Source organism: Mesocricetus auratus, unplaced genomic scaffold (genome assembly GCF_017639785.1).
Source record: "Mesocricetus auratus isolate SY011 unplaced genomic scaffold, BCM_Maur_2.0 Super-Scaffold_100007, whole genome shotgun sequence".
NCBI lineage: Eukaryota > Metazoa > Chordata > Mammalia > Rodentia > Cricetidae > Mesocricetus > Mesocricetus auratus.
In genome coordinates this window covers 8,026,381-8,051,629 of record NW_024429191.1, presented here as the reverse complement: position 1 = coordinate 8,051,629, position 25,249 = coordinate 8,026,381, and the positions used below count along the sequence as shown (strand labels likewise).

General features: G+C 49.5%; 1 protein-coding gene across 3 annotated transcripts; it reads right to left on the bottom strand.

Moving 5' to 3' along the window:
* Positions 1-99: 99 nt before the first annotated feature.
* On the bottom strand, positions 100-23,887 carry Slx4 (SLX4 structure-specific endonuclease subunit). 3 transcript variants are annotated; one of them, XM_021233802.2, is made up of 15 exons: positions 23,828-23,887; positions 20,806-21,537; positions 18,825-19,052; positions 16,124-16,313; positions 15,113-15,325; positions 13,038-13,240; positions 12,593-12,909; positions 11,788-11,995; positions 11,315-11,400; positions 10,427-10,576; positions 9,231-9,397; positions 6,245-8,460; positions 2,623-2,725; positions 1,564-1,980; positions 100-1,155 (listed from the first exon to the last, which is right to left on the bottom strand). In XM_021233802.2, the coding sequence occupies exons 2-15, from the start codon at positions 21,152-21,154 to the stop codon at positions 804-806; spliced, it is 5,199 nt and encodes a 1,732-aa protein (XP_021089461.2). In that variant the 5' UTR covers positions 21,155-21,537; positions 23,828-23,887; the 3' UTR covers positions 100-803. The 3 variants fall into 3 exon arrangements, with proteins under 3 accessions (XP_021089461.2, XP_040604097.1, XP_021089462.2); XM_040748163.1 differs by having other exon boundaries at positions 2,623-2,722; XM_021233803.2 differs by lacking the exon at positions 100-1,155 and having other exon boundaries at positions 1,897-2,027.
* Positions 23,888-25,249: the final 1,362 nt, after the last annotated feature.

Genomic DNA, 25,249 nt, shown 5'->3' with positions numbered 1-25,249 from the left:
CCCAAGATAAGAACACGTGCACAGCATTGGTGGGCGGCAGGGTAGTGGGCCTCAAGTCACCATGTTTCCCAGAGAGGAACATCTAGATTTATTTACTTGTTTATTTTAAATAAAGCCTTGTTTTTATTGCACTCATATAAAACAACTTCACTGTATTTATGACAGACAAGGACATTCGCAGGCTATGGAAACCCAAGCTTTCTATTTTCCTGGCCCTCCCCAGGGTCCACACTGCTTCCGGGTCAAGGAGGCTTAACACACATGGGAGGAGCCCACAAACAGTATGCTTGCTTTGGGCGTCTTCATAGCTGTGCTGGGCCTTATTCACAGTCCTGCTTAGAAAATGCTGGTGACAGTGACAAGTATCTGGGCAGCACTAGGTCAGAGGCGCACCTGTGATGGAGTGGTACAGGCTGCCCTGGGGTGGCTGGGTGGCTTGAACGCTGAGGGGGCAGGCTGGGCCCGGTGCCCATCCCAGAATATTCTACTAGGACAGCTGTGCTTGGGTGTGACGGACACCGAGTGGCAAGTGAGGAAGGCTTGGCTCGTGCCCTGGCCAGCTGGTATGGCCCGCTGCCTCTCAGAACACTTAAGATGGGGAGCCTACTTGGGTCAAAGGGGAAAACTGGCCCTGACTGAGGGCAGGGAGAGGGGAGGAGGGACCTGGCGGTAAATTCAGGGGTGGCACACAGAGCTGGTAGAACCCAGGAGAGAGAGAGTGCTGGGGATCTGTCCTTCACAGAGGCCAGGCTGTGCACTGAGACACCGCAGAGGCCTGACTTGCAGGCCTCTGGCACAGCCTGTCATTCCTGATCCTTTTTCTTTCTGCCCAGGGGCTGCCTCCTCTTCTGTTTCAGCTTCTCCTTTCGGGCTGCAGCAGTTGTGAAGGTGATGCACTGTGCATCTAGGATGTCCAGCAGCTTGCCCATGGCCACAGGGATACCCTCCTGCTTCAGCTCTGCCTGCAGCTCAGCCAGCTCGAGAGGCTGGTACGTGAGTATCTTCCTATACAAGGCAGGCTTGGAACAGATGTAGCGTCTCACTGCTTCCTCTGTGTTTGCGGCCCGGAGAGCAACTTGTGACGCACTGACCCCCTCCTCCTCGTCCTTCTCTTCAGCTGCAGACTCCAAAGCAGCTCCAAACTCACAGGAGGAACTGAAAAGAACAATGATGATCTGTGACACCCTTTGTCTACAGCCCTCAAGGCCAGGCGCCCCTCTGAGGAGGGCAGGGAGAGAGGAGGAGGAAGTGCTCCCAGGGCTCTGATGGGCCTCCCACGTGACCAGACTCCTGATGGTGTCCCACAGGTCTGTGGTTCCTAGCTCCTTGGTTGGGCCAGTCTAGGTGGGATCCCCCTTAGCCAAAAACTCCCGCATATAAGGAAGCTACAGAGTTTCAAAGGCTTGTAGGGACGCAGGGAGTGAACCTTTAAACCATGTGGGCTTCCTACAGGGCCCAGAAATTATGGGCTTTGGACACTAGCCGTTAGGCTTCCTTGATGCCCTCTCAAAGCCACTACTCAGAGGACACATGATGTGTGGCTGACCCTGCTGCTTCTGTTACCTTTGAGAGCTAAAGGAGTTGTCACTGCCATCCACAGAGGTAGCCATGGATTCCTGGGAGGCTGGGAGTGGGGCATCCCCATCAGGGCCTGAAGGTGGCTCCCCAGCTGGCAACCTGCTCGGGTGGGAAATACTTCTACCACGCTGTTTCTTTCGATGTTGAGGACTCTTGCTCTTTGTGGGACCCTTGGCTCTTTGAGTCCCAAGACCTGCAGTGGCCTTGAGCTGGCTGTAGCCTCCTGACCTTGAAGGCTTGTAGGTCTCAGTGAGAGGGGTTTGGCTGCAAGGTGCCTCCGGGGGCACCTGGGAGGACTGGATCTCATGCTCCGAGTCTGACTCCAAAGTTTGGTGAGTGTACTGGAAAATCTCCTTCAGTTTCAGAACCATCTGGCGTTTGGGCAGAGCACGGACTCCAAACCTGCATTGGAAAGAGGCGGACTTCAGGAGCCAACAGTGCAGCTACTTCTGCAGAGGAGCAGAAATAGGATGGAAATCTTAGAGGCTGACTTTCAGGCACATTCAAAGTTGACCATCTGGCCATGTGCCAACTAAGCTGGCTCTAAAGGGACCCATGCCAGAACCCACAGGGTTCCGAGAAATGGTGGGAGCAGTGACTTCAGCAAGCACTCAAGCTGGCTCTAAAGGGACCCATGCCAGAGCCCACAGGGTTCCGAGAAATGGTGGGAGCAGTGACTTCAGCAAGCACTCAAGCTGAGGAGCAGGGTTTGTCGGAATGTGACAGTTTCCACATGATTTTAAGAAATGAAGTCTCCTTACTTGGATGGCACAGCCAGGGTCCCATGTCTACCAGTATGGAGCATGGAGACCTATTTTCTAGCAGTGACCCACAGGAGCTTCATGTGTTAGCTTCCCTAGTTCACATCTGGTAGAAGTGAAGAAAAGCCCAGCATCTACCCTACTTAAGCAACCACACCCTCTGCAGAGCAGCCTGCAGGACTTCCCGCCCAGACATGGAGGGAGGTGCTGGGTCTGCCTACTTCCTGGGCCTGGTTATTCCCCGGAGACCACCCAAGAGGAAGCCTGGAGGAACACTACCAACCTGTCCAGCTCTTTCTTCAGCACTGGGGTCTCCATGATTGAATACCTTGGCATTGGAGTTATAGGCACTTTGGGGGGCAAGTTCTTTCTCCGGTTAGCACCTTCTGGATAAAACATGAGAAGCACAGGCCTTGGCATCAGAGGCATAGATTTGCTACCACTTCATGCCCTGGAAGTGTCACATGGGAAATGATAAACCCCACCAACACCATGACCGAGGAGAGCATTAACGGCCACCTTCACCATTTGGAGTTGTATCTTCCCCTTGGGAGGAGTACACGGCAATTGTGAAGAACCATGTACACAATGCTAATGTCTGGTGCACAGGCTCCAGGGACTCTTAGAACAACAGCCCAGCACATGATCTAACGTAATGTTTAAGAGTGACCTGGCGAGCAGTGGCAGCATCAGATGACCGATGGCATTAGCAGCACTGACACCTCCCAAGCTTGGACATCAGAACTTCCTAGTTCAACAAGGAAACGACAATGCAGGCTGCTGACATGGTTCAGGGAGTGGGTAATGGTGCCTACCCGCAACCCTGATGACCCAAGTTCGATCGCTGGGAGTCACGCAGTGAAAGGAGAGGACCAACAGCCAGAGCTGTCTCCTAACCTCTGTATGCACATGCACACACAATAAATAAGTGAAAGAAAAAGACAATATAATTCTAAATAAACAAAGAATTGGGGCAAGCATCTCTCCAAAGAACTTGCACAAACAGCCACTAAAAACATTAAAGATGCTCAACATTATGAGCCATCAGGTAGCAAAAATACAGTGCAATACACTTCACAGCCACTAGAGGGAAGAATCGGAACCCTCACTGCACACATTTCTTGGTAGGGGTGTAAAATGAAGCAATATCTGGGAGGGGAACGGGGGATGGACAGTGGCAGTTCAAGACGCTAACCGCAGTTACCCTATGACCCAGGAATCCTGGACCTAACTACCAGAAATGAAAATTATGTCCACACAAAGCAGGATTATTCATAACAACTCAAATGTCCACCAATGGCAAGTAGATACAATATTCAGACATAATAGAGAAGGAAACAAACAAGAACCTTGAAAACCTTGTGCTAGGAAACCAGTTGTGAAACTGTATGATTCCCCTTAAAAATGCCTTCGGGGTAGGGTGGAGTGGGGGGAAGAGATGGCTCAGCAGTTAAGAGCACTGGCTGTTCTTCCAGGGAACATGGGTTCAATTCCCGGCACCTACATGGCAGTTCACAAATGTCTGTAAGTCCACTTCCAGGGGATCTGATACCCTCACACCAACGCACATGAAATAAAGTTAAATAAATTATTTTTGAAAAAGGATAAAAATGTTGGTACATGCCTTTAATTCCAGCACTCAGAAGGCAGAGGCAGGTGGAGCTCTGAGTTCAAGGCCAGTCTGGTCTACAGAGTGGGTTCCATGGCAGCCCGGGCTACAAAAAAAGACCCTGTCTTGAAAGACCATAAAATAAAAAAATTAATGGAAATGCCAGGTGGTGGGAAACTGAGACACTTAGGCAAACACCTGCTTACAGCAACAGGCTTCAGTGGCACACACTTGTAATTCCGGCACTTTGGAAGCTGGGGGGGGGTAATATTACTACAAGTTTAAGGCCAGCCTGGGACACAGGGGAAGGCCCTGCCTCAAAATAAACAAAAAACAAAACTCAGAATGAAAACAAAAGACTAATGGGTAAGTAGGACTAGCCAGCCAGGTCTCCCTTTCATGACTGCGGAGAACTTGGAGACTCCATGCCGAGTTTGCCTGGCGGTCCTTGAAGCCCGCCTCAGACTTAGACCCCTTGAGTCTCAAGTCTCCTGTAGAGGTGGAGCCGGTGCCCCTGTGGCAGAGCAGTGGGGTGATGGGGTCTTGGGTGATCTGAAGCCACTGAAGGTCGTGTGTCAGCTGCTCAGGGAATGTAGGAAGCAGCAGCAGTGGCCCAGCCATGTGACTTCACTGTGGAACGACTCACTGGAAGTAACACCCTCCCATCTGGGGGGGGGGGCTCTCCTCACTCTCCTCACTGGAAGTAACACCCTCCCATCTGGGGGGGGGGACTCGCACTCTCCACACTCTCCTCACTCAGGCTTTTTTGTTTGTAGTGCTAGGAGCCCACCATGCAAGCTAAGCACTCACTGTACTGCTAGTCTGCACACTAGCCCTTTAAAAAAATATGAGGTTGATATTTAAAAAGTTAAAAGTGAACAATGCAGTACCACTTAGTATTTACAATATTGGGCAACCTGGTCTTCAACCCCAAAAGACCTTGTACACAATAAACATGCAGCCTCCCCTCAGCCCCAGGAACCTGTGTTGTACTGCTCTGGATTCTATACATTGCATAGAAAAAAATACTAGTGACAATGTGTGACTAGCTTCTGTCACTTTACCGTCACATTTTAAATCTCTCACATATAGCACATTCAATCATGACCTCACTCCTTTTTATGACCAGGCAACTTTCCACTGTGTGTACAGGGGAATTCTGTGTAGCCATTCACCTGCTGGAATGCATCTGGGTCTCTCACCTTCTCACAGAGAGTTACTGTGAGTGACTACGTGAACCCCGTTCTCTATTATTTTGGAGAGACAGATGAGACAGGGTTTCTGGGCTCTGTGAAATGACTCTTGTTTGTATGAGGTGAGGTGCATGTGGGGGACAGAGGTCAACACTGAGTGCTGTTCCTCAGGAGTTGTCCATCTTCCTTAGGAGACAAGGCACCTAGGGCTTGTCTAACAATTCTCTTGCCTGTGCTGGCTGACCAATGAGCCCCATGGATGCTCCTGCCTCCATTCCCTGCCCTCACCCCTCAAGGCCAGGATTACAACTCTGTGGCCATGCCTGGTTGTCCAAGTGGGGCCTAAAGATTGAGCTCAAACCCTCATGCTTGCATTTTAAGGACTGAACTAACTGTATTTTGTTTTCTCTCTCTCATTTCTGTTTTTCTTCTTTCAAGACAGGTTTTCTCTGTGTATCCCTGGCTGTCCTAAAACTCTCTCAGTAGACCAGGCTGGCCTCAAACTCACAGAGATCTGCCTGCTTCTGCCTCCTGAATGCAGGGTCCCATGTAGCCTAGTCATGGAGCTTTCTATATCACAGATGATGACTTTGAAGTTCTGATCCTCCTGCCTCTGTCTCCTAAGTGCTAGAATTATAGGCATGTGTCATCACACCCAGGTTTATCTGTTTAAATTCTTTATACACCTGGTGCTGGGATTGGATTTAAGGGCTCCATGTTTGCTGCCATGGAGCTGTAGCCTTAGCCCATTACTGAACTTTTTAAAGAACCACACTTTCCATCTTAGGGTACAACTGTGATGTTTGTTGACCGCTGTAAGCTCTGGCTGCTGGGTCAGTGCTCTGGAGGTGGGCTCACAAAAAACGACCTTTTCATTAATGCATTAGCTGAGATACGGGCAGCTTAAGCTGACTTGCTGGTTATGAAGTATATCCTAGGGAACCAGCCACTTCTACTTTACAAGAGAATCTGGGGGAAAGGGAAGGTCCTGTCCAGACGAGTAAGTCTTTCAGCATTGCCAGCCCCACTTTCCACCCCAGACTATACACCCCATTAGTGTAAACAGACAAGGACAAGACCTCTCAGGCCTCACAGCCACTCACTTGGTGTCTCTGGGCTGCCTGGCGTCCGAGCTCTGGTGCTCAGCGTTTGGGCCACGGGCGGGGCCTCTGGAGAGTGCTGCTCTTCCTCATCCCAGTCATCCCACAGAGCCGGGCTCATGAAACTCAGTCTGCTGCTCCCTGGAGAGGCAGCCTGTGGAGACTCAGGAGACTCTCTCAGGGCTCCATGGCTCCCTCGGACGGGAGTGGTGCCCAGGAGTCCTGGGGAGTGGCAGTCACCACTCCGCAGAGCCTCCTGGGACTGATGGCTGGGACTGCTTGTGGTCAGAGGGCCAGTCCGCTCCAGATTCAAGCGGTCAATTGGAATTGGTGAGAGAGGCTCATCGTGCCAACAGCAGTCACCCATGGGACCTGGGGGGTCACTGTCTAGCGCAGGGCTGCGGTCTCCTCGATGGGAAGCCACCTCCTGCTCATCATCACTGTCTCCAACTTCTACCACTTCATCAGCTGCTGCCTGGTTTGGCAGGCATGGCCTAGGTGATGAGTGTTTCTGGGGCCACCTGGTGAAATCAGGGGCAGGACATGGCTGTAAAGAAGAGCGTTCGCGGCACCTGGGGTAAGGATGGGGGGGGCTTCTGTAGGCCTGCCCCCCACTGTCGGAAGGTCCTTGAGTAAGAGGCAGCTTATGTGGTATGATCACTGAGAACTTCTGGGCTGCTTCCTGCACAGTACTTAGATCTATGGAAGGCCTGCATGTGTGCTGAACAGTCTCATCTGGTGGGCACCTGGCCTTAAGGCTTAAGATTTGGGTCTGTGATGAGCAATCACGGCTCTTGCAGGGCCCCGGAGTAGCAGGCACCAGCCAGGAGGTGTCTGTAGTGCTGTCCTCATCCAGGCTGGTCTTCTGGCTGCAGAACAGCCAGGGGAACTCTCTGCTTCGCAGGGTGGACTGATGTTCCAGCTGCCCCTCCTCTTCCCTCTGCAGCCCGGCTTCTCTCTTCAGTGGGCTTTGGAAAGGCTCTTGCTCTTCATCAACATCGATGACTGAAAACAGTTCAGAGGAGCTGGGGCTAACTTCTAGAACTTTCTTTCTTTCTGGGGACTCTTTAGAAACCAACTTTGTCTTGTTGTGCTCTAGCTCCAACTCCTCATCTGAATCCAGTAAAAGGATAACCTCATCCTCTTTCTTCACATGACACAGAGGATTCTGGGACCTGGGACTCAGATGATCAGGAATGGACTGGGTCAGGTCAATGGGTGGAGACTTTGCTGGGGAAATCAGGATGCCTGTATTTCTGCATCCCAACATGGAACTACCTCGTTTGCCTTTCTGGTGGCCCGGTTCTTTCAGTAATGTGAGAATGCTACTGTCCCTTCTCTGCTTAGCTGGTGTCACTGGAGACAGTGAGCTGGGGGATGCCATCTTAGAAATGCTGCTGTGCGACTGGGACCCTGACGGGGACAAATTGCTTGTGTGATACAGATGAAGCTGTGACTGGCTGGGACTTCCACCTACAGGGGACTGTGACAGGAGGAAGCGGGGTGCCTGCTCCCCCGCAGCGGAACGGGTCACCTCTGCCTGTCTCTCACTAACAGTGTCACTGTGCTCTTCAGGACCAAGTGTTATTTTTGGCAGTTGAGATGATTTTCTTTGAGCTGATGCAAAGCGCTGTGTGTAGTCGTGGGCCTTGGTGGGGTGCAAAGGTGAGCACCCTTCACTCACCTGGAGGCTCTCAGAAGGGCTCCAGGAGCTGGGCTGCCCAGCTGCCTCCCTTCGTGCCTCCTGGGTGTCTGCTTTCTCTCCCCAGTCTGAGCACTGGCCCTGGGGTGGAATGGAATCTCTTTCATTTTCCCAGCTGACTGGCCCAGACGACTCCATTTGTTCTGTCTGCCTGTTACTCTGGGCACCTGCTGGGGAAGGCTCAGAACCTGGACTGACCTCCCTGAGCTGGTCAGCATCCTCTTGTGTGTCTGCTGCGCTTTCCCCCTGGAGCAGCTTCTTCTGAGTGGCTGCGAATTCATAAATTTCTTCCATTTCTGCTTCATTCACTTTTTCTCTGTCTTCCTCACAGACCTCAGGTTTCAACAGCATCTCTGCCTCCTCCTCCTCATCTCCCCACACTGACCTCAAGAGGTCTTGGAAATTCTCTGCTCTGCTTTCGCAATTCTCATTTTCCTTCTCCTCCTGTTGCTCTCCCTCCAAGTCCGTCATGACAGGCGCTTGTTCACACAGGTGAACAAGGTCATGCACACCAAATCTGCAGTAGGAGGAGACACTGTATTAGCACTGCTCTGTACAGAGGCACCTGGGATTGGTGGCCAGAGATCTCATGAAGAGGAACAGGATGTCTCTCTTGTGGCCTTTCCCCTTGTGTGGGAACACCCTCAGTCATGGCTCTAGATAGCAGCCATGGTACCTAAACTCCACTGCTGACAAAATGAAGGTGTGTCAGGTGAGCTGCCAGTCACAGAACCTGGGAGGGCTATAAACCAGGCCGTACTGAGAGTCACTCAAGACCCCGTGCCCGAGAAAAACCACGGCGGACAGAAATGTTGGTAGGCTAGCTAACCACCTCTCAGAAGACTCTAAAACCCAGTCAGCACATCTCAAACCCCCATCGCTGAGCTGGCCCTTTTCCCAAAGGCACCCAGGAATTTATACAGCCTGAGATGGGTGAGGCTTTACCCCAGAGGTGTTCAAGCTTTGTTAGGAGGAAGAATACCTGCCTAATGCTAGGTAACTCTTATGGGGACAATTAAGGAGCTATATGCTACGTCTGTCTAAGGGTGCTAATGCCACAGTCTACCATCTCACAGTGCCAAGTGTAATTCTCCCCACCTAGCTCTCCATGCCCCTGCAAGTGTCCTTCTAACCAACTATCATGCACTGCTCAGGTTTGCGGCTGGTATAAACTTGGGATTAAAAAATAGAATGCAATTTTGACAGGCTCAGCCTTGACCTTTGACAACCCTGCAATCCATGTCACCAACTCTCAAGGCTGTGGGGTGTGTAAAGTGGAATCCCAACCTCAGGGCCAGGGAGCGCAGATCAGGAGCCAGGCTGGGAGACATGTCGGTGTCTGCCATGTAGAGATAGTTCAGAAATGCTTGGGCGGCCTCAGCGCTCACGTCACTCAGCAGGATGCGCTGGGTCACATCCCCATCCTCCACAGCAGAGAAGCCTTCAGCATTTACCTGAAGGCAGGGAAAACACAGAAAGATTACAATTTGGAGTCAACAATGGTCCATCTTTAGCCTTTCAAGACAGCCTGAGATCCTGGGGGTTTGGGAAAAGTCTTGTGTATTTTCTTAGCCAGATTCTGTAGTCTGGACCTTTGTTTCCAAAATCATATGGTGATGGATACTTAAGGAATAGGTTAGTTTCCACTTGACATATGTATCGTGCATTCTAGGCATGTCTGGTTTGTGTGGTGATATTCTGTTTATGATCTAGCAAATTAAGCTTGCCTGAAGATCAGAGTGCAGAGCTAGCTTCACTAGTTAGCAATAGAGGCCAGGCAGTGGTGGCACATGCCTTTAATCCCAGCAATCAGGAGATAGAGGCGGACAAACCTCTCTAAGTTCAAGGTCACACTGAGCTACAAGAAATTGATCCAGTCTAAAAGAGAAACAGAGCTCACACAAAGGTGAACCCAGCACTTGTGATCACATGCCTTTAATCCCAACACTAGTGAGGTAGAGACAGGAATGATATGGCTGGGCGGAGAGAGGAATATAGGGCGGGTGGAGACAGGAGCTCAGTGCAGTCTGAGCAGCAGTCAGTCTGAGTAGATAACCTGTGCAGTCTGAGGATCTGTAGAGACGGATGCCGTGAGGCAGCAATCTGAGGATGCAATCTGAGGACAGGATCGGCCCTTTTGTCTGAGCACTGATAGAGGTAAGAACTCTCTAGTGGCTGGCCACACTGCTTCTCTGATCTTTCAGCTTTCACCCCCTGATAGCTGACTCTGAGTTTTTATTATTAAGACAAATTAGAATTTGTGCTACATGTTTGGGCCGTGGGTTGCATGACTTCCAGTGTAGAGATGAATATGCCCCAGTACGAGAGAGAGAGAGAGAGAGAGAGAGAGAGAGAGAGAGAGAGAGAGAGAGAGATTGCGAGGTACCATGAAGATGTTAACACTAGTGAAGGAAGGAGGAAAACTTTCTTTCTGAAAAAAAAAGGAAGAAAAGAGGTAGGGCACCAGCGCCCTGTGTACTTACATGCTGAATAAGAAGTGGGCATCGGGCATAGAGAACAAACTTGTGGGCATAAAACACCTCTCCACTGTCAATCTGGAACTGGACATCACTCAGGTGTGGATTATTAACCATTGTCCCAAAGTCCGACACCAGCAAGCCCAGAGAGGAGAGCTGTAATAGGAGGAGGAAAAGAGTGTTGTTAGATCCCCCTTAGCTTTGCAGACTACAGAGGGAAGACAAGGGTCAGGCCGTGCTTTTCTCTCCAGGATGTGCACATTCCAGGTGTGAGGTTCTATCTCTGGGTTACACTACGGACCCCATTAAACCAGAATGGCAAATGCTAATTGCTTTCTCAGGTTCTGCATTATGGTAGGAGGGAAGGTGCTGGATAAAGACATCTTCACAGCTCCTAAGCACTGCATGTACACAGCAGGACACCCGGTTCTCAGAGCAGCCTGATGCAAAGGGCCACACCCTGAGCCCAAGCTGCTCAGGAACCCCATACTTCCTCACTACATCCAGGGACATCACCACGATGGTCCTCTGCATAGGAAGGTACTTATGGAATGACACCCACTTTATGGAATTCCCATCTTCTAATGCCATTCATTACCAACAGAGTATATTGGGTTGTTAGTTGGAGCCCACCCCACAATCCATACGCAGAAGGAGCACAGTGAGTCCCTAATGAAGGAAAGAAATCACTAAGGAAACAAACACTCAGAACAGATGCCCAAATGAGGCAGTGACCCCTGAACCTTCAACAAAGCTGGCTGAGGACTGGCTTCTGAGGAAACCTACAGTGTCCAAGCACAGCAATGACCTGAGGGGGGAGGGGACAGGAGGCCACAAAGCCAGGGTAGAGCTGACACGTTAACTTGCGGCACAGAAGTCAGTCTTCACACTTACTGAGGCATGGTCACTCCTCTGAAGGGCCTTCTTAGATGGCAGGACAAACCCAGTCAGGGGAAGGCTGCTGGGACCCAAATCCAATCCTGAAAGGAGGATGTATACATTAAAAGGATGTCACCTCCCAAGCAGGCAGTGTTGACCCTAGGCTTGGCCAGACACATTGTTTGAGGGCATCTTCACTTAAAGTAACCCTCTCCCAATTATTTCTACCCATTTCCATGATAGACAGGTAAGAGGATTATAAAAACAGACAAGATTAGCCCAGGAAGCTCTGTTTGGCTAAAATTTAAGGAAGACTGTGAGACACACAGATGTGCTGCATCACAGTCATCTCTGAGGAAAAACATGAAACACACCTTACACCACTCTCTCCACTGACTGGGTTGAGCGCAGAGCTCACAGCAGCCCAGGTTCCTCCCACCCCACCTCAGACTGCATGGGCAGGCCCAAGACGCCACCCAGTGTCTCACCTGCAGGCACTCCCAGACTGCTGGGCAACGGGCTGGCGCTCATCCCCTCTACTGCCAAGTCCACAAGATCTCGAAGAGCTTGACGCTCCCTCTGACTGGAGGACAGCAGCTGGCTCCCGGGGTTGCGGCTCACGGGAGGGCTGCTGTGGAAAGCAGGTGGCCTCTGTGTACTTGGCTCTTGCTGCTTGGGCAGTGACAGCTCCTCTTCCTGAAAGGTGAAAAGCTAGTGACTATGTGTAACTGTCACTGACACACCCTGCCACAGCCACCCTACACATGCACAGCTAATCTCAGATTGCAGACACGGCAGGGCCCTCAAGGGAGGCCAGGAGCAGCCAGGAACCTGCCGTGTTGGCAGCTTCTGTCGTGGCTCAGGTCTACCTGATGCCTCCAGGTGTGAAGAAGAGGCCCCAGGAGCCAGCAGCCCACTTCATGTTTTTAAATGGCCAAGGCTGCTAAATACCAAGGCAGGGCTGTCTTTAGCAGAACTGTCTAAAGCATGTATTCAGGACCTAGGCTCCAAGGCTCTATCTCAGACAGGTTTAATAGCTGAACAGGAGTGGGCCTGGACTTCACATTTTAAACAAGCTTTCCAAGAATACGCTAAATTTGGGGAACCCAAGTCCTTTTTTTCTTAGCAGAAGTCCTACTGAGTTGCTACAGACATGAAGTACAGCCTCTGTTGCTTTCTCCCTAATCTACTTATTGGACTTTTCCTCATCCAGCCCTGGTATGTGGTTGCATTTCTAGACTACCCCCCTTTCCAAAGCCCATCCACATGTGTGTGAGGAGAAGCGGGGCTCACCTTGGGAGGCCGTTGGAACACAATTGGAGGAACCAGGCCCGCTGTATAGAAGGACTCCTCAGCCCAGGCTCCTGTGAGGGCACTGCACTCCCACAGAAAATTCCGCTTTCCTCCAGGCAGCTGCAGATGCCAGCCTGCATGTTCAAATTCTTCCTTTAAAATCTTGCTGGCAGGAAGTGGCGGGGTGCAGGACAGTTCCACTTCCTCTGATAGGAGCTGGGCAACACGATCCTCAATCTGTCTACTTGTGGTCTCAGAGTCCTGGGTTAACAACTGTGGGGGGCAGACCGGGGGCTTCTTCCTGCGACCTTTCTTCTCTAGAGATAAACAGAAGTGGCTCAGTCAGAAGCAGCTCTGACCGCTCATCCCAGCAGCTGCCGTGATAACTCTCAGCCAGCAACCAGGCACCGCGCTCTCCCCAGGCCTCTGCTCCAGTCACGTGTACCTGCACCCTGCCTCATCTTCTCAGAAAACGCGCTTTCCAGTCTGAGTGGGGGCACAGCTGGACACTGCTCCATCTCAGAGCGAGACAGAGCCATGGCCACCAGCAGATCTTCAGACGGAGCCTCGGGCTTGCTGACCTTCCACCTCTTCCGTGGCTCCTTCCTGACACTGGCTCCTTTCCGTTTCAAACCTCCAACATGGTTGCTGAAGTTAAAAGAAAGCCACAGAGAAAGGTCAGCAAGAGCCTGATTCTGGGCCTCTTCTATCTTACGGAAAGTAAGAGATGGATGTGTCCGCCCCTTGCAATGAGCCAACAACTGCTTGGGCTTCCACTGTGCTGATTCTATTCTTTGTGTGCTCATTTGACCCAAACTAGAAATTTAGCATAGTCCAACAGTAGAGGGCCTGGCTCTTTCTTGACCATCAGTGGTACCTGCATACCTAGATGTGGCTAAATCCTCATTGTCTATAGCTCCAAGTAGGTTCTTTGTAGCCAACAAGTTCTGCCCTGAACTTCGGATGCCCCTCCCCCCCAAGGCAGTCCTGGCCGCAAGGGACCCTTCCCCTCTGCAGGAGGGCCACAGTGACATCCTATCCAAGGCCCAAAAGACAAGACCTCCGCACTCTGCTGCCACAAAGCAGATGCCCTAGAGTTGACCTCTCTTCCTTACAGAGGCTTGCATGAAGTCCTCTCTGGCTGGAAAGAAAACTCACTGTCTAAGGGAGCCCCAGCAGCTGGTCAAGGAGGAGGCATGGTAGGAGGCAACTCTGAGAGCTGCCCTGCAGCTGCTGTCACAACTCAGATGTTTGCAAAAGTTCAAGCTCTCCCCACACAGAGAAAGTCAGAGATTCTTAGGTGTGGGCTTGGAAAGAGTAAACAATCCCCAGCTCAGCTAACCACAGGCAAGAGAAAGGGGCGCCAGCCAACAGCCAGGAGGTAGTCTGAAGAGCAGTGCTGATGCTGTACCCTGTGCCACAGGCAGGGTCCGGGCTTAGAGAAATTAAGTAAGGAGTGCAGAGGGCAAGAACAATACTCAGACCAGCATGGAGCTCTAACCATCAAATTCAGAATATCCCAAAGTCCAAATGCCTCAGCTTGGTCTCAGGAGAGGAGCATTCAAAGCCCCTTTAGAGAAGGTCCAAAGTCTCTTCAGGATGTTCAATTCCTATAACTTTCTATTCACCAGCCTTCTAGAAGGACCCATGTTCATCTGCTTTCACTATTTGGAAGCATTTTAAAAGTAAACATTTTAACCTGTGAGATAAGCAATAGATGTCTAAGACCTCAAGGCTTGCTGCCCTACAGTACTAGCATGGATGCACTAAATGTAGGTAGACTTCCTGGCTTGGAGAACCTCCTCTGGCCATTGTGATCTCTGCTGTGGCCCGGCCGGGCAGCTGATAACCCACATGCAAGGCGGTGACAAGGATAAACATTTTCCCACAGAAGTCCGGTGCCCATGCTACTCAGCTCAGGGACAGGAAACAGAGTTTAGCCTCCACTGCTTGCATGCCTGGCATCTGCATTCTGAGGACTGCTTCCCAGTTGTCAAGGGAGCCTCCTATTTCAATACATTAGCATTAACTCGTGCAATTAAAAAAAATACACTCTTAGGGGAAAGGGTGGGGGTGAATATGAGCAAAAAACATTGCATGGAATTCTCACAGAATAATATATAGTCTTAAGAGTTCTGCCTAGTCAACTCTTTGAACTGTGCTGAATAATTTGACATTAACACTATGGAAATGAAGCTACTCTAAGATAGAAACATACTGCACAACCAAGACAGGGAAGTAAAGCAAATATGAAATTCTTAGATGCTCTATAGCTCGGTCACTGCAGGGTTCTGGGACTGGTAACATTGTAGGAAGGACCTCAGGAAGCAGTGGCAACCCTCTGCATGGGTAGCCCCATATGCATGCAAAATCCTTGTGCTGCCTGATCCTTCTTCAACCATGAACAATTTCCTTACATGTCTCATGCCAGAATCCAAGACAGCTGGTTCTCTCTAACACTATAACAAGCTTTTCAGGCAAAGTCTAACTGGAGAGATTTAGATCCTTCATGTGTCTTACCTGGGTACCAGAGGGCTGCTGCCCGCCTCAGGCTGAGCTGTCTGGAGCCTCACAGCCTGGAGCAGGAGCTGGGGGCCCACTTCCATCTTTACTGCACACTGCTTCAAGTGACTGACTCGGCTCTTGGAGGTGAGGAAGGGTTTACCACAGATTGGGCAATCAGGGATCTGAGGTGCAGCAGGTCTCAGGGCCTTTTCTGCCTCATCAAGGCATCTGCAGGAAGGCAGTAAACACAGAGCCCTCTCAAGTAACAGACTACAGCAAATGCCCGATCGGCATCGACGTGCAAATGTTCCCCAAAGGCTGACCCCTCATGCCATCTGCGTGTCTCCTGGCTGTCAGCCTCAGACACTAAATCTAGGTATGTACTAGCAAAGGATTTGAGGACAGATCAGCACAGACGTACCTCACAATCCAACAATTCCACTCCCAAGTATAGGTCCCAGGGAAATGAAAACAAGTGTTCAAAAATCCATGAAACACATGTTCACAGCAGTTCTACTATAAGATTCACGAGGTGGAAACCCTAATGTCTGCCAATGGATGAAAGCGCAAGTATGTGCTCCAGCCACACAATGGGCTACTAGTTAGCCACTGGAGTGGTACTGGGGGAAGACATGCTGACACACAACAGAGAAGAGCCCCGAAAACATGGTTAAGTGGAGGATGGACGCCAAAGACAAATATTGCCTGATTCCACACATGTGAGCACACAGGAGCAGTTATCAGAATGAGAAGGGGACAACACATGGCGACTTCCCAGGGGGAAGAATGTTCCTTTTGGAGGTAATGAAAGTAATCCAAACTGATGGAGGTGACAGTATACAAAGGCCAAGGACTTGTGTCCTTTAAGTGGGTGACACACATCATGAGGGCTCTACCTCCGTGGGTTGTTCAGAAAAGGGGTGTGTTAGTGACACTGAGGTGCTATCCTAATGCAAGGTGTCAATATCCCCACTGGTGCTCTCAGGTCACTGACACAGAAAAGGGGGTGGCCCTTGCTGCTCCTACCTGTTCACATGCTGCTCCCTCCGGGTCACATTCATTGCTGAGAGGTTTTTCTGACACATTTGGCAGAAGAACAACCCCTTCTCCTCCAAGCTGTCATGGTGGTAAGATGCTTCCTCCCTTCTAAACTCCTGCTGTAAGGCCAGGGCCATAGCATCGTCACTGTCTGTGGCACGGAGCCTGGGCTTAGACTCTGTGGAGTGGAGAAGCATCCAGATCCATGAGAACAGACAGGCTCCATGACTTTCTGCCCCTGTCTTGTCTACAGCTCTAGCTTCATGGGCTCTAGGCAAAGAACAAAGAAACTAAAACCTAGCACCACTCTGCAAGTGTGTCTATGGGCACTGCCTAGGGAGAGTGGGCACTGGGCAGAGGGACTCTTGGAATAGCTCTTTGTGTGTGTGTGTGTGTGTGTGTGTGTGTGTGTGTGTGTGTGTGTGTGTGTGTGTGTGTGTGTGTGTGTGTGTGTAGGCCACAGGTTGATACTGGGTGTCTTCCTTGATCACTCTTCACTTAATTTACTGGGGCAAGGTTTCTTCGGAACCTGGAGCTCATCAGATCAGCTAGTTTAGCTAGCCAGTTAGCCCCAGGGATCTCCTGTATTGGTCTCCCGAGCCCTGGGATTACAGGTGGGCCCTTCATACATGCTCAGCTTTGATGTGGGTGCTGAGGATCCAACTCCTCATGCTTGTGTGGCAAGTACTTTAACCAGTGAGTCTTTTCCCAAAACTCCCTTCTTTTCCTTCTGTACATATTCATTAGAGATCACCTGACATTATGAGCCTCTAGGAACACAAAGTTCACAGTCCCTTTTAAGAGAGGATGCCAAGCTGTTAAACCCAGAGCTGGTTAGACCTCTAATTTACTTACAGTGCACCATAAACAAATAATCAAAGAAATCTAAAATGTGGTAAATTATGAGCCAGTTAATTAGTCTGGACTTTTCAAAAGTTAATGTAAAAGGAACTATTCTACAATCTGAACTAAAGAGATTTTATTCAGAGCGGGGTACGGAGCTCAAGCCTATACTACTATTTGGGGATGGGGTTAGAGGCAGAAGGATTAACCCTGAGTTCAAGGGCAGCTTGGTTTACATAGTGAATTCTAGAGCTACATAACAAAGTCTTGTCTGAACCCCATCCCCAAAAGACTATTAGAGCTAAAACAATACACAGCATGTGAACTTTGTACAGAAAAAAAAGCAAGCTACAAAAGATAGTTTGGACTGGACGTGGTGGTGCACACCTTTAATCCCAGCACTCGGGAGGCAGAGGCGGGCGATCTCTGTGAGTTCGAGGCCAGCCTGGTCTACAGAGTGAGTTCGAGGCCAGCCTGGTCTACAGAGCGAGCTCCAGGCAGGCTAAAAAGATAGCTTAGACAACTGGGGAACTGTTAAGAAACTGGATTGTTCTTTTGCAAGAAAATCTAAGGGTAGCATGTCAATGGTGTCACACCATCATTGATATCATTGATATGTGTGGAGACACAAAATATATAAGGCAGGAGCATTTGGAGCCACTCTGGGTCTAGTCTGCTGCCCAATTCCAGGATCACGAACAAAGCTAATTAAGATGTGAAGAACGAGCTCGGCGGTTGTGGCACCAGGGCTACACAGAGATTCTGTCTTGAAAAACAAAACAAAAATAAGGATGTGAAAACTAGACACAAAAAAGTATGTGTATGGGTAAATGCTACAACTGTTAAATCTAGGTAGGGTGCATAAAGCTGTGGGTCAGGATCCCTGTGGGAGTTGCAGATCAGATATTCACATTATGATTCATAACTGTGTAAAATTACAGTTATGAAATAGCAACAAAATAATTTTATGGTTGGGATCACTACAACATGAGGAACTGTATTAAAGGGTCTCAGCATTAGGAAGGTTGACAACCGGCATAAAACAAGATTTCCTGTGGGTTTTTTTTTGTTATTTTTGGGGTGTGTGGGGGAGCGGGGGGAGAGGCCAATCTATCTTTCAGTGTGAGGAATACAGTGTGCATCCCAGGCCCAGTCGTAGATGCTGGGGATTTGAATTCAAGTCCTTGTGCTTACACAGAAAATACTTTACATACTGAGCCATTTCCTCAGCCCCTACTGTGGTTAGAACAACGACAACAACTTTCTGTAGAAGAATAATTTCATAACAAGAACTGGGAGGGAATGGAAGGGAGGAAGGACAAAACAGAGCAAGACCATGTAAGAAGTCCAGTAAGAAATTAGGAGCTAAAGAGAGTTCAGCGGTGATGAGTGGTGTGGTGCTCTTGCAGAGGAACAGAGTTTGGCACCCAGTACCCATGTCAGATAGCTCACTACGCCTGCAACTCTAGCTCCAAGGGATCCAACATACTCTTCTGGCCTCCACAAGCATGTACACTTCTATGTACATACCTCCACACAGACATATACCTACATGCAATTAAAAATAATGAAACAAATAGTTCTTATAGGAACAGTCCATTCCTCCAATGAGGTGGCGAGATAAACATCAGACAGAACCTGTATAAAGAATGAGGCGAACAGGGTTCCTTCTGTTCCCCTTTTTTACACTGTCTTGTCTTAGAAAGCAGATTTAATCTTAGCACTTGGGAGGCAGAGGCAGGCGGATCTCTGTGAGTTCGAGGCCAGGCTAGACCGACAGCCTCCAAAACAGAGAAACCCTGTCTCGTAAAAAAAAAAAAAAGAAAGCAGAACATGCTCACCATACCATTCTCTACTGCTATCTCCTCTTGAGGACTCCTTGGGACATTTTCTTCCAGCGTGGTCCTTAGGGAGGACTCTTCAGAAGCATGTCTCAAGCGCTCAGGGTCTGCTCTCTTGAACTGCTTCATCCGTTGGAGAACCAGCTCTGAGGCTCTGGGTTTGGAGGGACTTGGCACACCAGTCGCAGTGAAACAGGATGGAAGGGGCTGGAGGTCGCCATTGGAAGCACTCTCTGGCAAGGAGGAAAATATTCAGAGCATTTGTTCTACAAATGTCCTTTACCAGCCAATTCACATCTGACCTGACTTGTGTGAACAGAACCTGTTCATGCACTCATTGTAGCAAGAGACATACTTCAACACAGGAGACACTGGCTTCAGCCAATGCTGATGAGCTTATGGTTCGTTTGGGGGTGAGGAAAACGCTCTCAAGTTAAGTAGTAGTGGTGGTGGTTGCATGACTCTGACTGTACTAAAAACACTAAACGGTACACTTTAAGAGTGAAATTATGGAATATGAGCAATATCTTGATAAAACTCACTAAAGAAATACTAATGACAAGTGTTTCTCTCTTTCTAGACCAATTCTTTAACTTGAGATTCGTCTATGGCCTTCTGTGGAGACTCAGGCACCCCGAAGCTATGAGCCAATTTCACATGTATGCATGTGCAAATGCCACGAGCTTTCACCAGCTGCTCAAAGGGAGCCTGAGTGCCCAGAGGGCAGCATCACATAGTCCTTCAGCTGTCCCCGGGGCTCAGAAAAAAAACACCCTTTAGGATAAAAAAGAGAAGGTGAGGAGGAAAATCAGAAACAGAAATCAGGACCCTGAAGAGTAATCACATCACACATGCAAGGCTGATTTTCAGTCCTTGTGACGAGGCTGAGGATGCAAAGGGGACAGGGACTTGAACCTGTAGTGCACCCTCTGAAAGCCTCCTCAGCCTAACCAGATTGGCTGGCCCATTCCAACGTACCTAACTTAGAGTTAATTCAGTAAAAGACAAAAGTGCCGTTGTTTTTATGCTGACATGACTGCCGTCATGGAGAGCAGAGCACACACTCACACAGACTCACAAAGGAACGCACATAGGGCAGCCATGGCTTGTTGTTGTTGTTTTTGTTTGTTTGTTTTTTGGGTTTTTGTTTTGTTTTGGTTTTTCAAGACAGGGTTTCTTTGTGGCTTTGGAGGCTGTCCTGGAACTAACTCTTGTAGACCAGGCTGGTCTCAAACTCACAGAAATGCACCTGCCTCTGCCTCCCGAGTGCTGGGATTAAAGGCGTGCGCCACCAACGCCCAGCTTGGGCAGCCACACTTTTGTAAACTACGTTTTACCAGCACAAGGCTACTCCTATTCACTACCTCATCATCTATAGCTGCTTTCTCACTACAGCGGCCATTAAGCACAGCTGACCTGTGTGTCTAGGGAAGGTCAGTCTGGTAGTCCCTACAAAGTCCCTTTTACAAAGTAGTATACTATCTGCATTTAACCTGTGTACCCCCGATGTGCCTTAATGCAGCTACAGATTAATATAACGCCCAATACACAGTAAATGCTGTATAAATAACTGCTACACTATATTGTTAGGGAATAAAAACAAGAAAAAAAGTCTGGACATATTAAGCACAGACTATTTCTTTTCTCAAATGCTGAGCATGTGACAGTTTGGAACCCCACAGACAAAGAGGGCCAATCAGAATTGCAGCACAAACTATATGATAAAAACAGGGTATTTACTCTCTGGCTTTTTGTTTTGCTTTGTTTGAGACAGGATCTCTCTACATAGCCATGGCTGTCCCAGAACTCAGTATGGAGACCAGGCTGGCATCACAACTCACAGCGTCTGCCTGCTGAGTGCTGGGATTAGAGGTGGATGTTCCCTGGCCTCTTATAGCAAGTCTCTGAGCCCCAGTTCACAGCAGCACTTGGTTCCCTCTCCAGAAGCGTATCTGGCAGTGGGTCCCAGGGGGCCCTGCTGGTTACCTGTCTGAACGCTCTGTGCTCTTTCACACGACACAGGCTGTGGGGTGGGAGCAAGGACACCTCCCTTTCCATTCTCAGGGAGAGCTGCGCCTCCTTGGGCTTTAGGTGCCCCTTGCTTTTTAGTCCTAGAGGCCTGGCTGCCTGATGGAGGTTTCTTCTCTGAAGGGCCTTGAAGGTTTTTGCTCCTGGTGGCAGCTCGCTTGGTTTCTTTCAGCTTGCCTCTTTTCTGAGTGCTACCGGCAGCCTTCTGCCTCTTCCTTTCTCCTGACACTTCTTTGGTTCCATTTTTTTTCACCCTTTGGAAAAAGCTGGCACAGAGTTCTTTGAAATCATCATCTGACTCATCCATCACGTGACCCGTTTTAAGGTTTCAGGCTTGTCTTTAGGGGAGTGAGGGTCGATCTGGAAACATGTCCACGGAGTAGAAACTCATGAAAAAGCCCACTTAGGCCTTACCACACTCCAGTGTCACTAGGGCTTCTCTTCTCTCTGATTTACTCGGAGACTTCGCCCAACTATGGACAAAGTACTGTTTTCCTCTCCATAATGACTTAAATATCTTTCTTCAATTTGGACCCGTAGTTGAACATGTTTAAAAACTTCCCTCTGTTAATATTCACAAGGGAAGGAATATGTTGCTGTCCAACTGCTGCCTCTGAGACAGAACACATGTGAACTGATTCTCCATGATCTCCATAGTGATAAAGAGTATGGGTTCATCTAATTTCGTATCTGTGGAAAACCAAAAGCATCTAAGTATAATTAGACAGCTATTGCTATCTTATGTCATTTCTTCCAGGAAGGTACAAGAGTAGGTAGGGTATGGGGAAAGTCTCCATTATATTCTAGCCTGGATAGAAATATAATTGTCCCACAGTACATCCCAGCACAAAGCACATGACACACGCACACACATGTACATCTAGAAGCTTGCCCATGCATAGTGTCCAGGCAGAAAAAAAGTTGTGTATCTTGGGAGTGTGTTTTTTAATGAAATTTGGAGAAAAACATGATAAAAACTAAATAAAGCCGGGCGGTGGTGGCACACGCCTTTAATCCCAGCACTCGGGAGGCAGAGGCAGGCAGATCTCTGTGAGTTCGAGGCCAGGCTGGACCGACAGCCTCCAAAACAATACAGAGAAACCCTGTCTCGTAAAAAAAAAAAAAAAAAAAAAAAAACTAAATAAATGTTTCCCAACTACAGGAAGCTTGTGTCTGCACAGTGGCCTCAGACCCCCCAGCTATTGCTTTATCAGCTGATGAGGCTGTCAGCAAATGCTGCAAAATGACTGGAATAAAGAGATAAGGGTATGTCCTTGCTTGTATACCCAGGAGAGTGCAAAGGCCACTCTTTTAAACTGTCTGCAGATAAAGGTTGGGTCTTAATGAGCATGAGCTGTTTACTGGGGTATACAGTGTATTGGGGCTCAAACATCAAAACTGAGTAATCTAGGTCTGGGGAGATGGTTCAGTGGGTAAGAGTGCTTTACTGTACAAGCATGGGCACCTGACTTTGAATATCCAGCATCATGTAAAGAAATCCAAGATGTGGTAGCACTCACTGGTAACCCCAGTGCTGGGCAGAGGGAAGGGGAGACAGAGTCAGGAGGACTGCTGCAATCTGATGGTTAGCCAGCCAGCTAGAAAAACTGCAAGCTCCAGCTTCTAGTGAGAGACCCTGGCTTGAGAGGATAGGCCAACAGTTATAGAGTGGTATACCCAACATTCTCATCTGGTCTTTGGGTGAACACACACACACACACACACACACACACACACACACACACACACACACACACACACGCATCCTCCCTCCCTCCCTAAATAACCCAATGGCAGAAATCTATTCATTCCAAATTTAGCCATGCAATAATCTTAGAGGAGTTTTCCCCTACTCCACCACATGGGCCCTGTCCCCGTCCTCAATCTATATTATCACACATGACGGTCACAGTGACATCTGTCACAGTTTATAACCATTTGCCGTGCATAACACTTATTGAATGCTTGTGTACCAGACACCAGGCCAAATGCTTCTTAAATCCCTAACTCATTTAGTCCTTCCAGCAATCCTGAAATGCCATCTACCATCATCTTTTCTTTAGATCAAGGAATCAGGCACAAGCAGAGTGGGGAAGAGTTTTGAAACAGCAGGGCAGAGAGTCTAGGCAGTGTGGTTCAGGTCTTAATCCTGTTTTTATTCACTGATTATCTGTCAATGAAGTTCAGCACATCAGTTAGATACAGATTTATTTACTTTGTATTTTCTTTGGTTTGTCTGGTACCCAACTTGTAATAGATGCTAGGCAACTATCTGTTGAATTCAGGAACTGCAAAGAGTTTGATACGGTGGGAGTGAAGAGAAATGGCAGAAGGAAGAGGTCTGCAGGGAGAGAGAAGTTAGGCACGAGGGCCTGGAACATCAGGCAAAAGCAAACTGAATTTTATCTTGCTAGAGATGTGTAAATTTCACACTCATTAGTGTTGAGTCCCCACATCTCTGCTGGCAATCGAGTGATAAGATGTCCCTCTCCGGTAGGTGTTCTACCAATATCTGCTAGACGACATAAGGGATCCCACTAGGCTTCAACCTTCCAGAGGGCAGGCGACTCCTGCCTCCTCAGCGCCCTACCAGCCTGCCAGCTCCCTGCAGGCGTCCAGGGAATGAATGGATCCGGGGGCGGGGCGGACCCTCCCCGCCTACCCCTGCTGAGACCCACGAAAGGAGACTGGGGGTGGGGGGCTGCCTGGGAAACGCCCGGACGGTCCTAAAGCCAAACGGACCGCTCGGATCGCTGGGCTGTTCAGTGGTCGTGGCACTGTCCCCATCTCCCTCCGGGCGGGCGCTGCCCTGTCTACCGAGCACACTGCCACTCCGCCGCTGGCCGGTTGAGATCGTGGCCGCTGGCGCCTGCGGACGACACAGACGCCGACCGGCCTCGCAAGAGAGGGGGTACCGCGGAAACTGACAGCCCACCCCCACCCCCGCCGGGTCACTAGCCCGATACCCGGCTCCTCCTACCTCCCGCGCAGCAGCCGCACCTTCTCAACGGAGAACCGCGGGACTGCGCCTGCGCAGTGAGGCTTGCGAGCAGAGAATGTCGAGCGCGCAGGCGCTAAGCCTGCGCCTGCGCGAGATTGTCTGCGTGCGGCGTGAGGGGGGGTTGAAGGGGAACGAGAGTAACTTTCCGGTGTTTCTCTGCGCCCGGTGTTTCCGGGCGGCGTGAGGCGGGGCGAGCCCGGGGTGGTGTCTTGCTGGCTGCACCGTGATACCGCGCGCTGCATGAATTCTGTTAAGTGCTGTGGAGCCTCGGGTAGTGACTGTCGTGTTTGAAGAAGTGCGGTGGCAGGGCTGAAGGCGTGGCTCGCCAGTTCAGAGCTGCCCTACAAGAAAGAGGTCCTGAGTTCAACCCGCTGCATCCACACGGTGGCTCGCAACCATCTGTAACTGTAGTCCCATGGGACCCTGTGCCCTCTTCTGGTGTGCAAATGCACATGCAGACAAAACACCCTTACCCATAAAGTACATAAATAGATCTTTAAAAATAAGTAAACGAAGTGCGATGGCATCCGCTCATGGGGAGCGCGGGTGGAGAAGCGCCAGGTGCAGCCCGAGCGCCTGGCTAGTGCAGCCCGGACGTGAGACGCCTGGTGAAGTCCTGTGAAGGGTTTCGCCTTCCCCCGGAGGTGAAGGTCCTCGGTGGTCGCTGATGAATGTTAAAGGGGTGAACGAGGCAACAGGAGTCAGAAGGAAGGTGTGGCGTAAAGAGAATGGAGACATGTTACGGAGATGGGAATTGTCGTGACCTGATTGATGGTTAGAATTGTAGGTTTCTGAGCTCCACATGATTGTGATCAGTCCCTGAAGGAGTGGAACTGGAGAGAAGACTATACATTTTATTCTTGTAAAATCCTTTGTTGTTTGTTTATTTGTTTCTTGTTTTGTTTTGATTTTGGGTTTTCAGGACAGGGTTTCTCTATGTAACAGCCCTGGCTTTCCTGGAACTCGCTTTGTAGACCAGGCTGGCCTCGAACTCACAGAACTCCGCCTGCCTCTGCCTCCTGAGTGCTGGAACTAAAGTCGTAGGCCACTGCCTGGTATAAAATCCTAAAAGTGTGTAATTCAGTAGATCTTTATCCACAAGACTGTCATTGCTATCGAATTCTAGAACATTTTAGTCTCAAGTAGAAACGGCTTGTTTTCATTAGCAGTCAGTTCCTCGCTGTTGTCCTCCGTTTACCCCTCCCCCATCACCAATCTGCGTTCTGTTCTTCTAAGTTTGTGTGTACTGTTTTGTGTGTTTATATAAATAGGATCATAAAATATGTGACCGAGTCTGTCTGGCTTGCAAGAGTGGATATTCCATTAGTTTTCGTGGCTGAGTAATCTGTTGTAGTATATACTATATGTTGCTTATTTGTGTGCGGACATATGACATATGGT

Excerpts from the sequence above, each read along its gene's own strand:
- Slx4 (XM_021233802.2), bottom strand. The coding sequence starts at position 21,154 with ATGGATGAGTCAGATGATGATTTCAAAGAACTCTGTGCCAGCTTTTTC. Across the intron at positions 16,314-18,824 it reads GGAGATAGCAGTAGAGAATG|AGTCTAAGCCCAGGCTCCGT; the intron begins GTATGGTGAGCA and ends TCCACTCCACAG. Across the intron at positions 9,398-10,426 it reads GCCCACTTCTTATTCAGCAT|GTAAATGCTGAAGGCTTCTC; the intron begins GTAAGTACACAG and ends CCCTGCCTTCAG.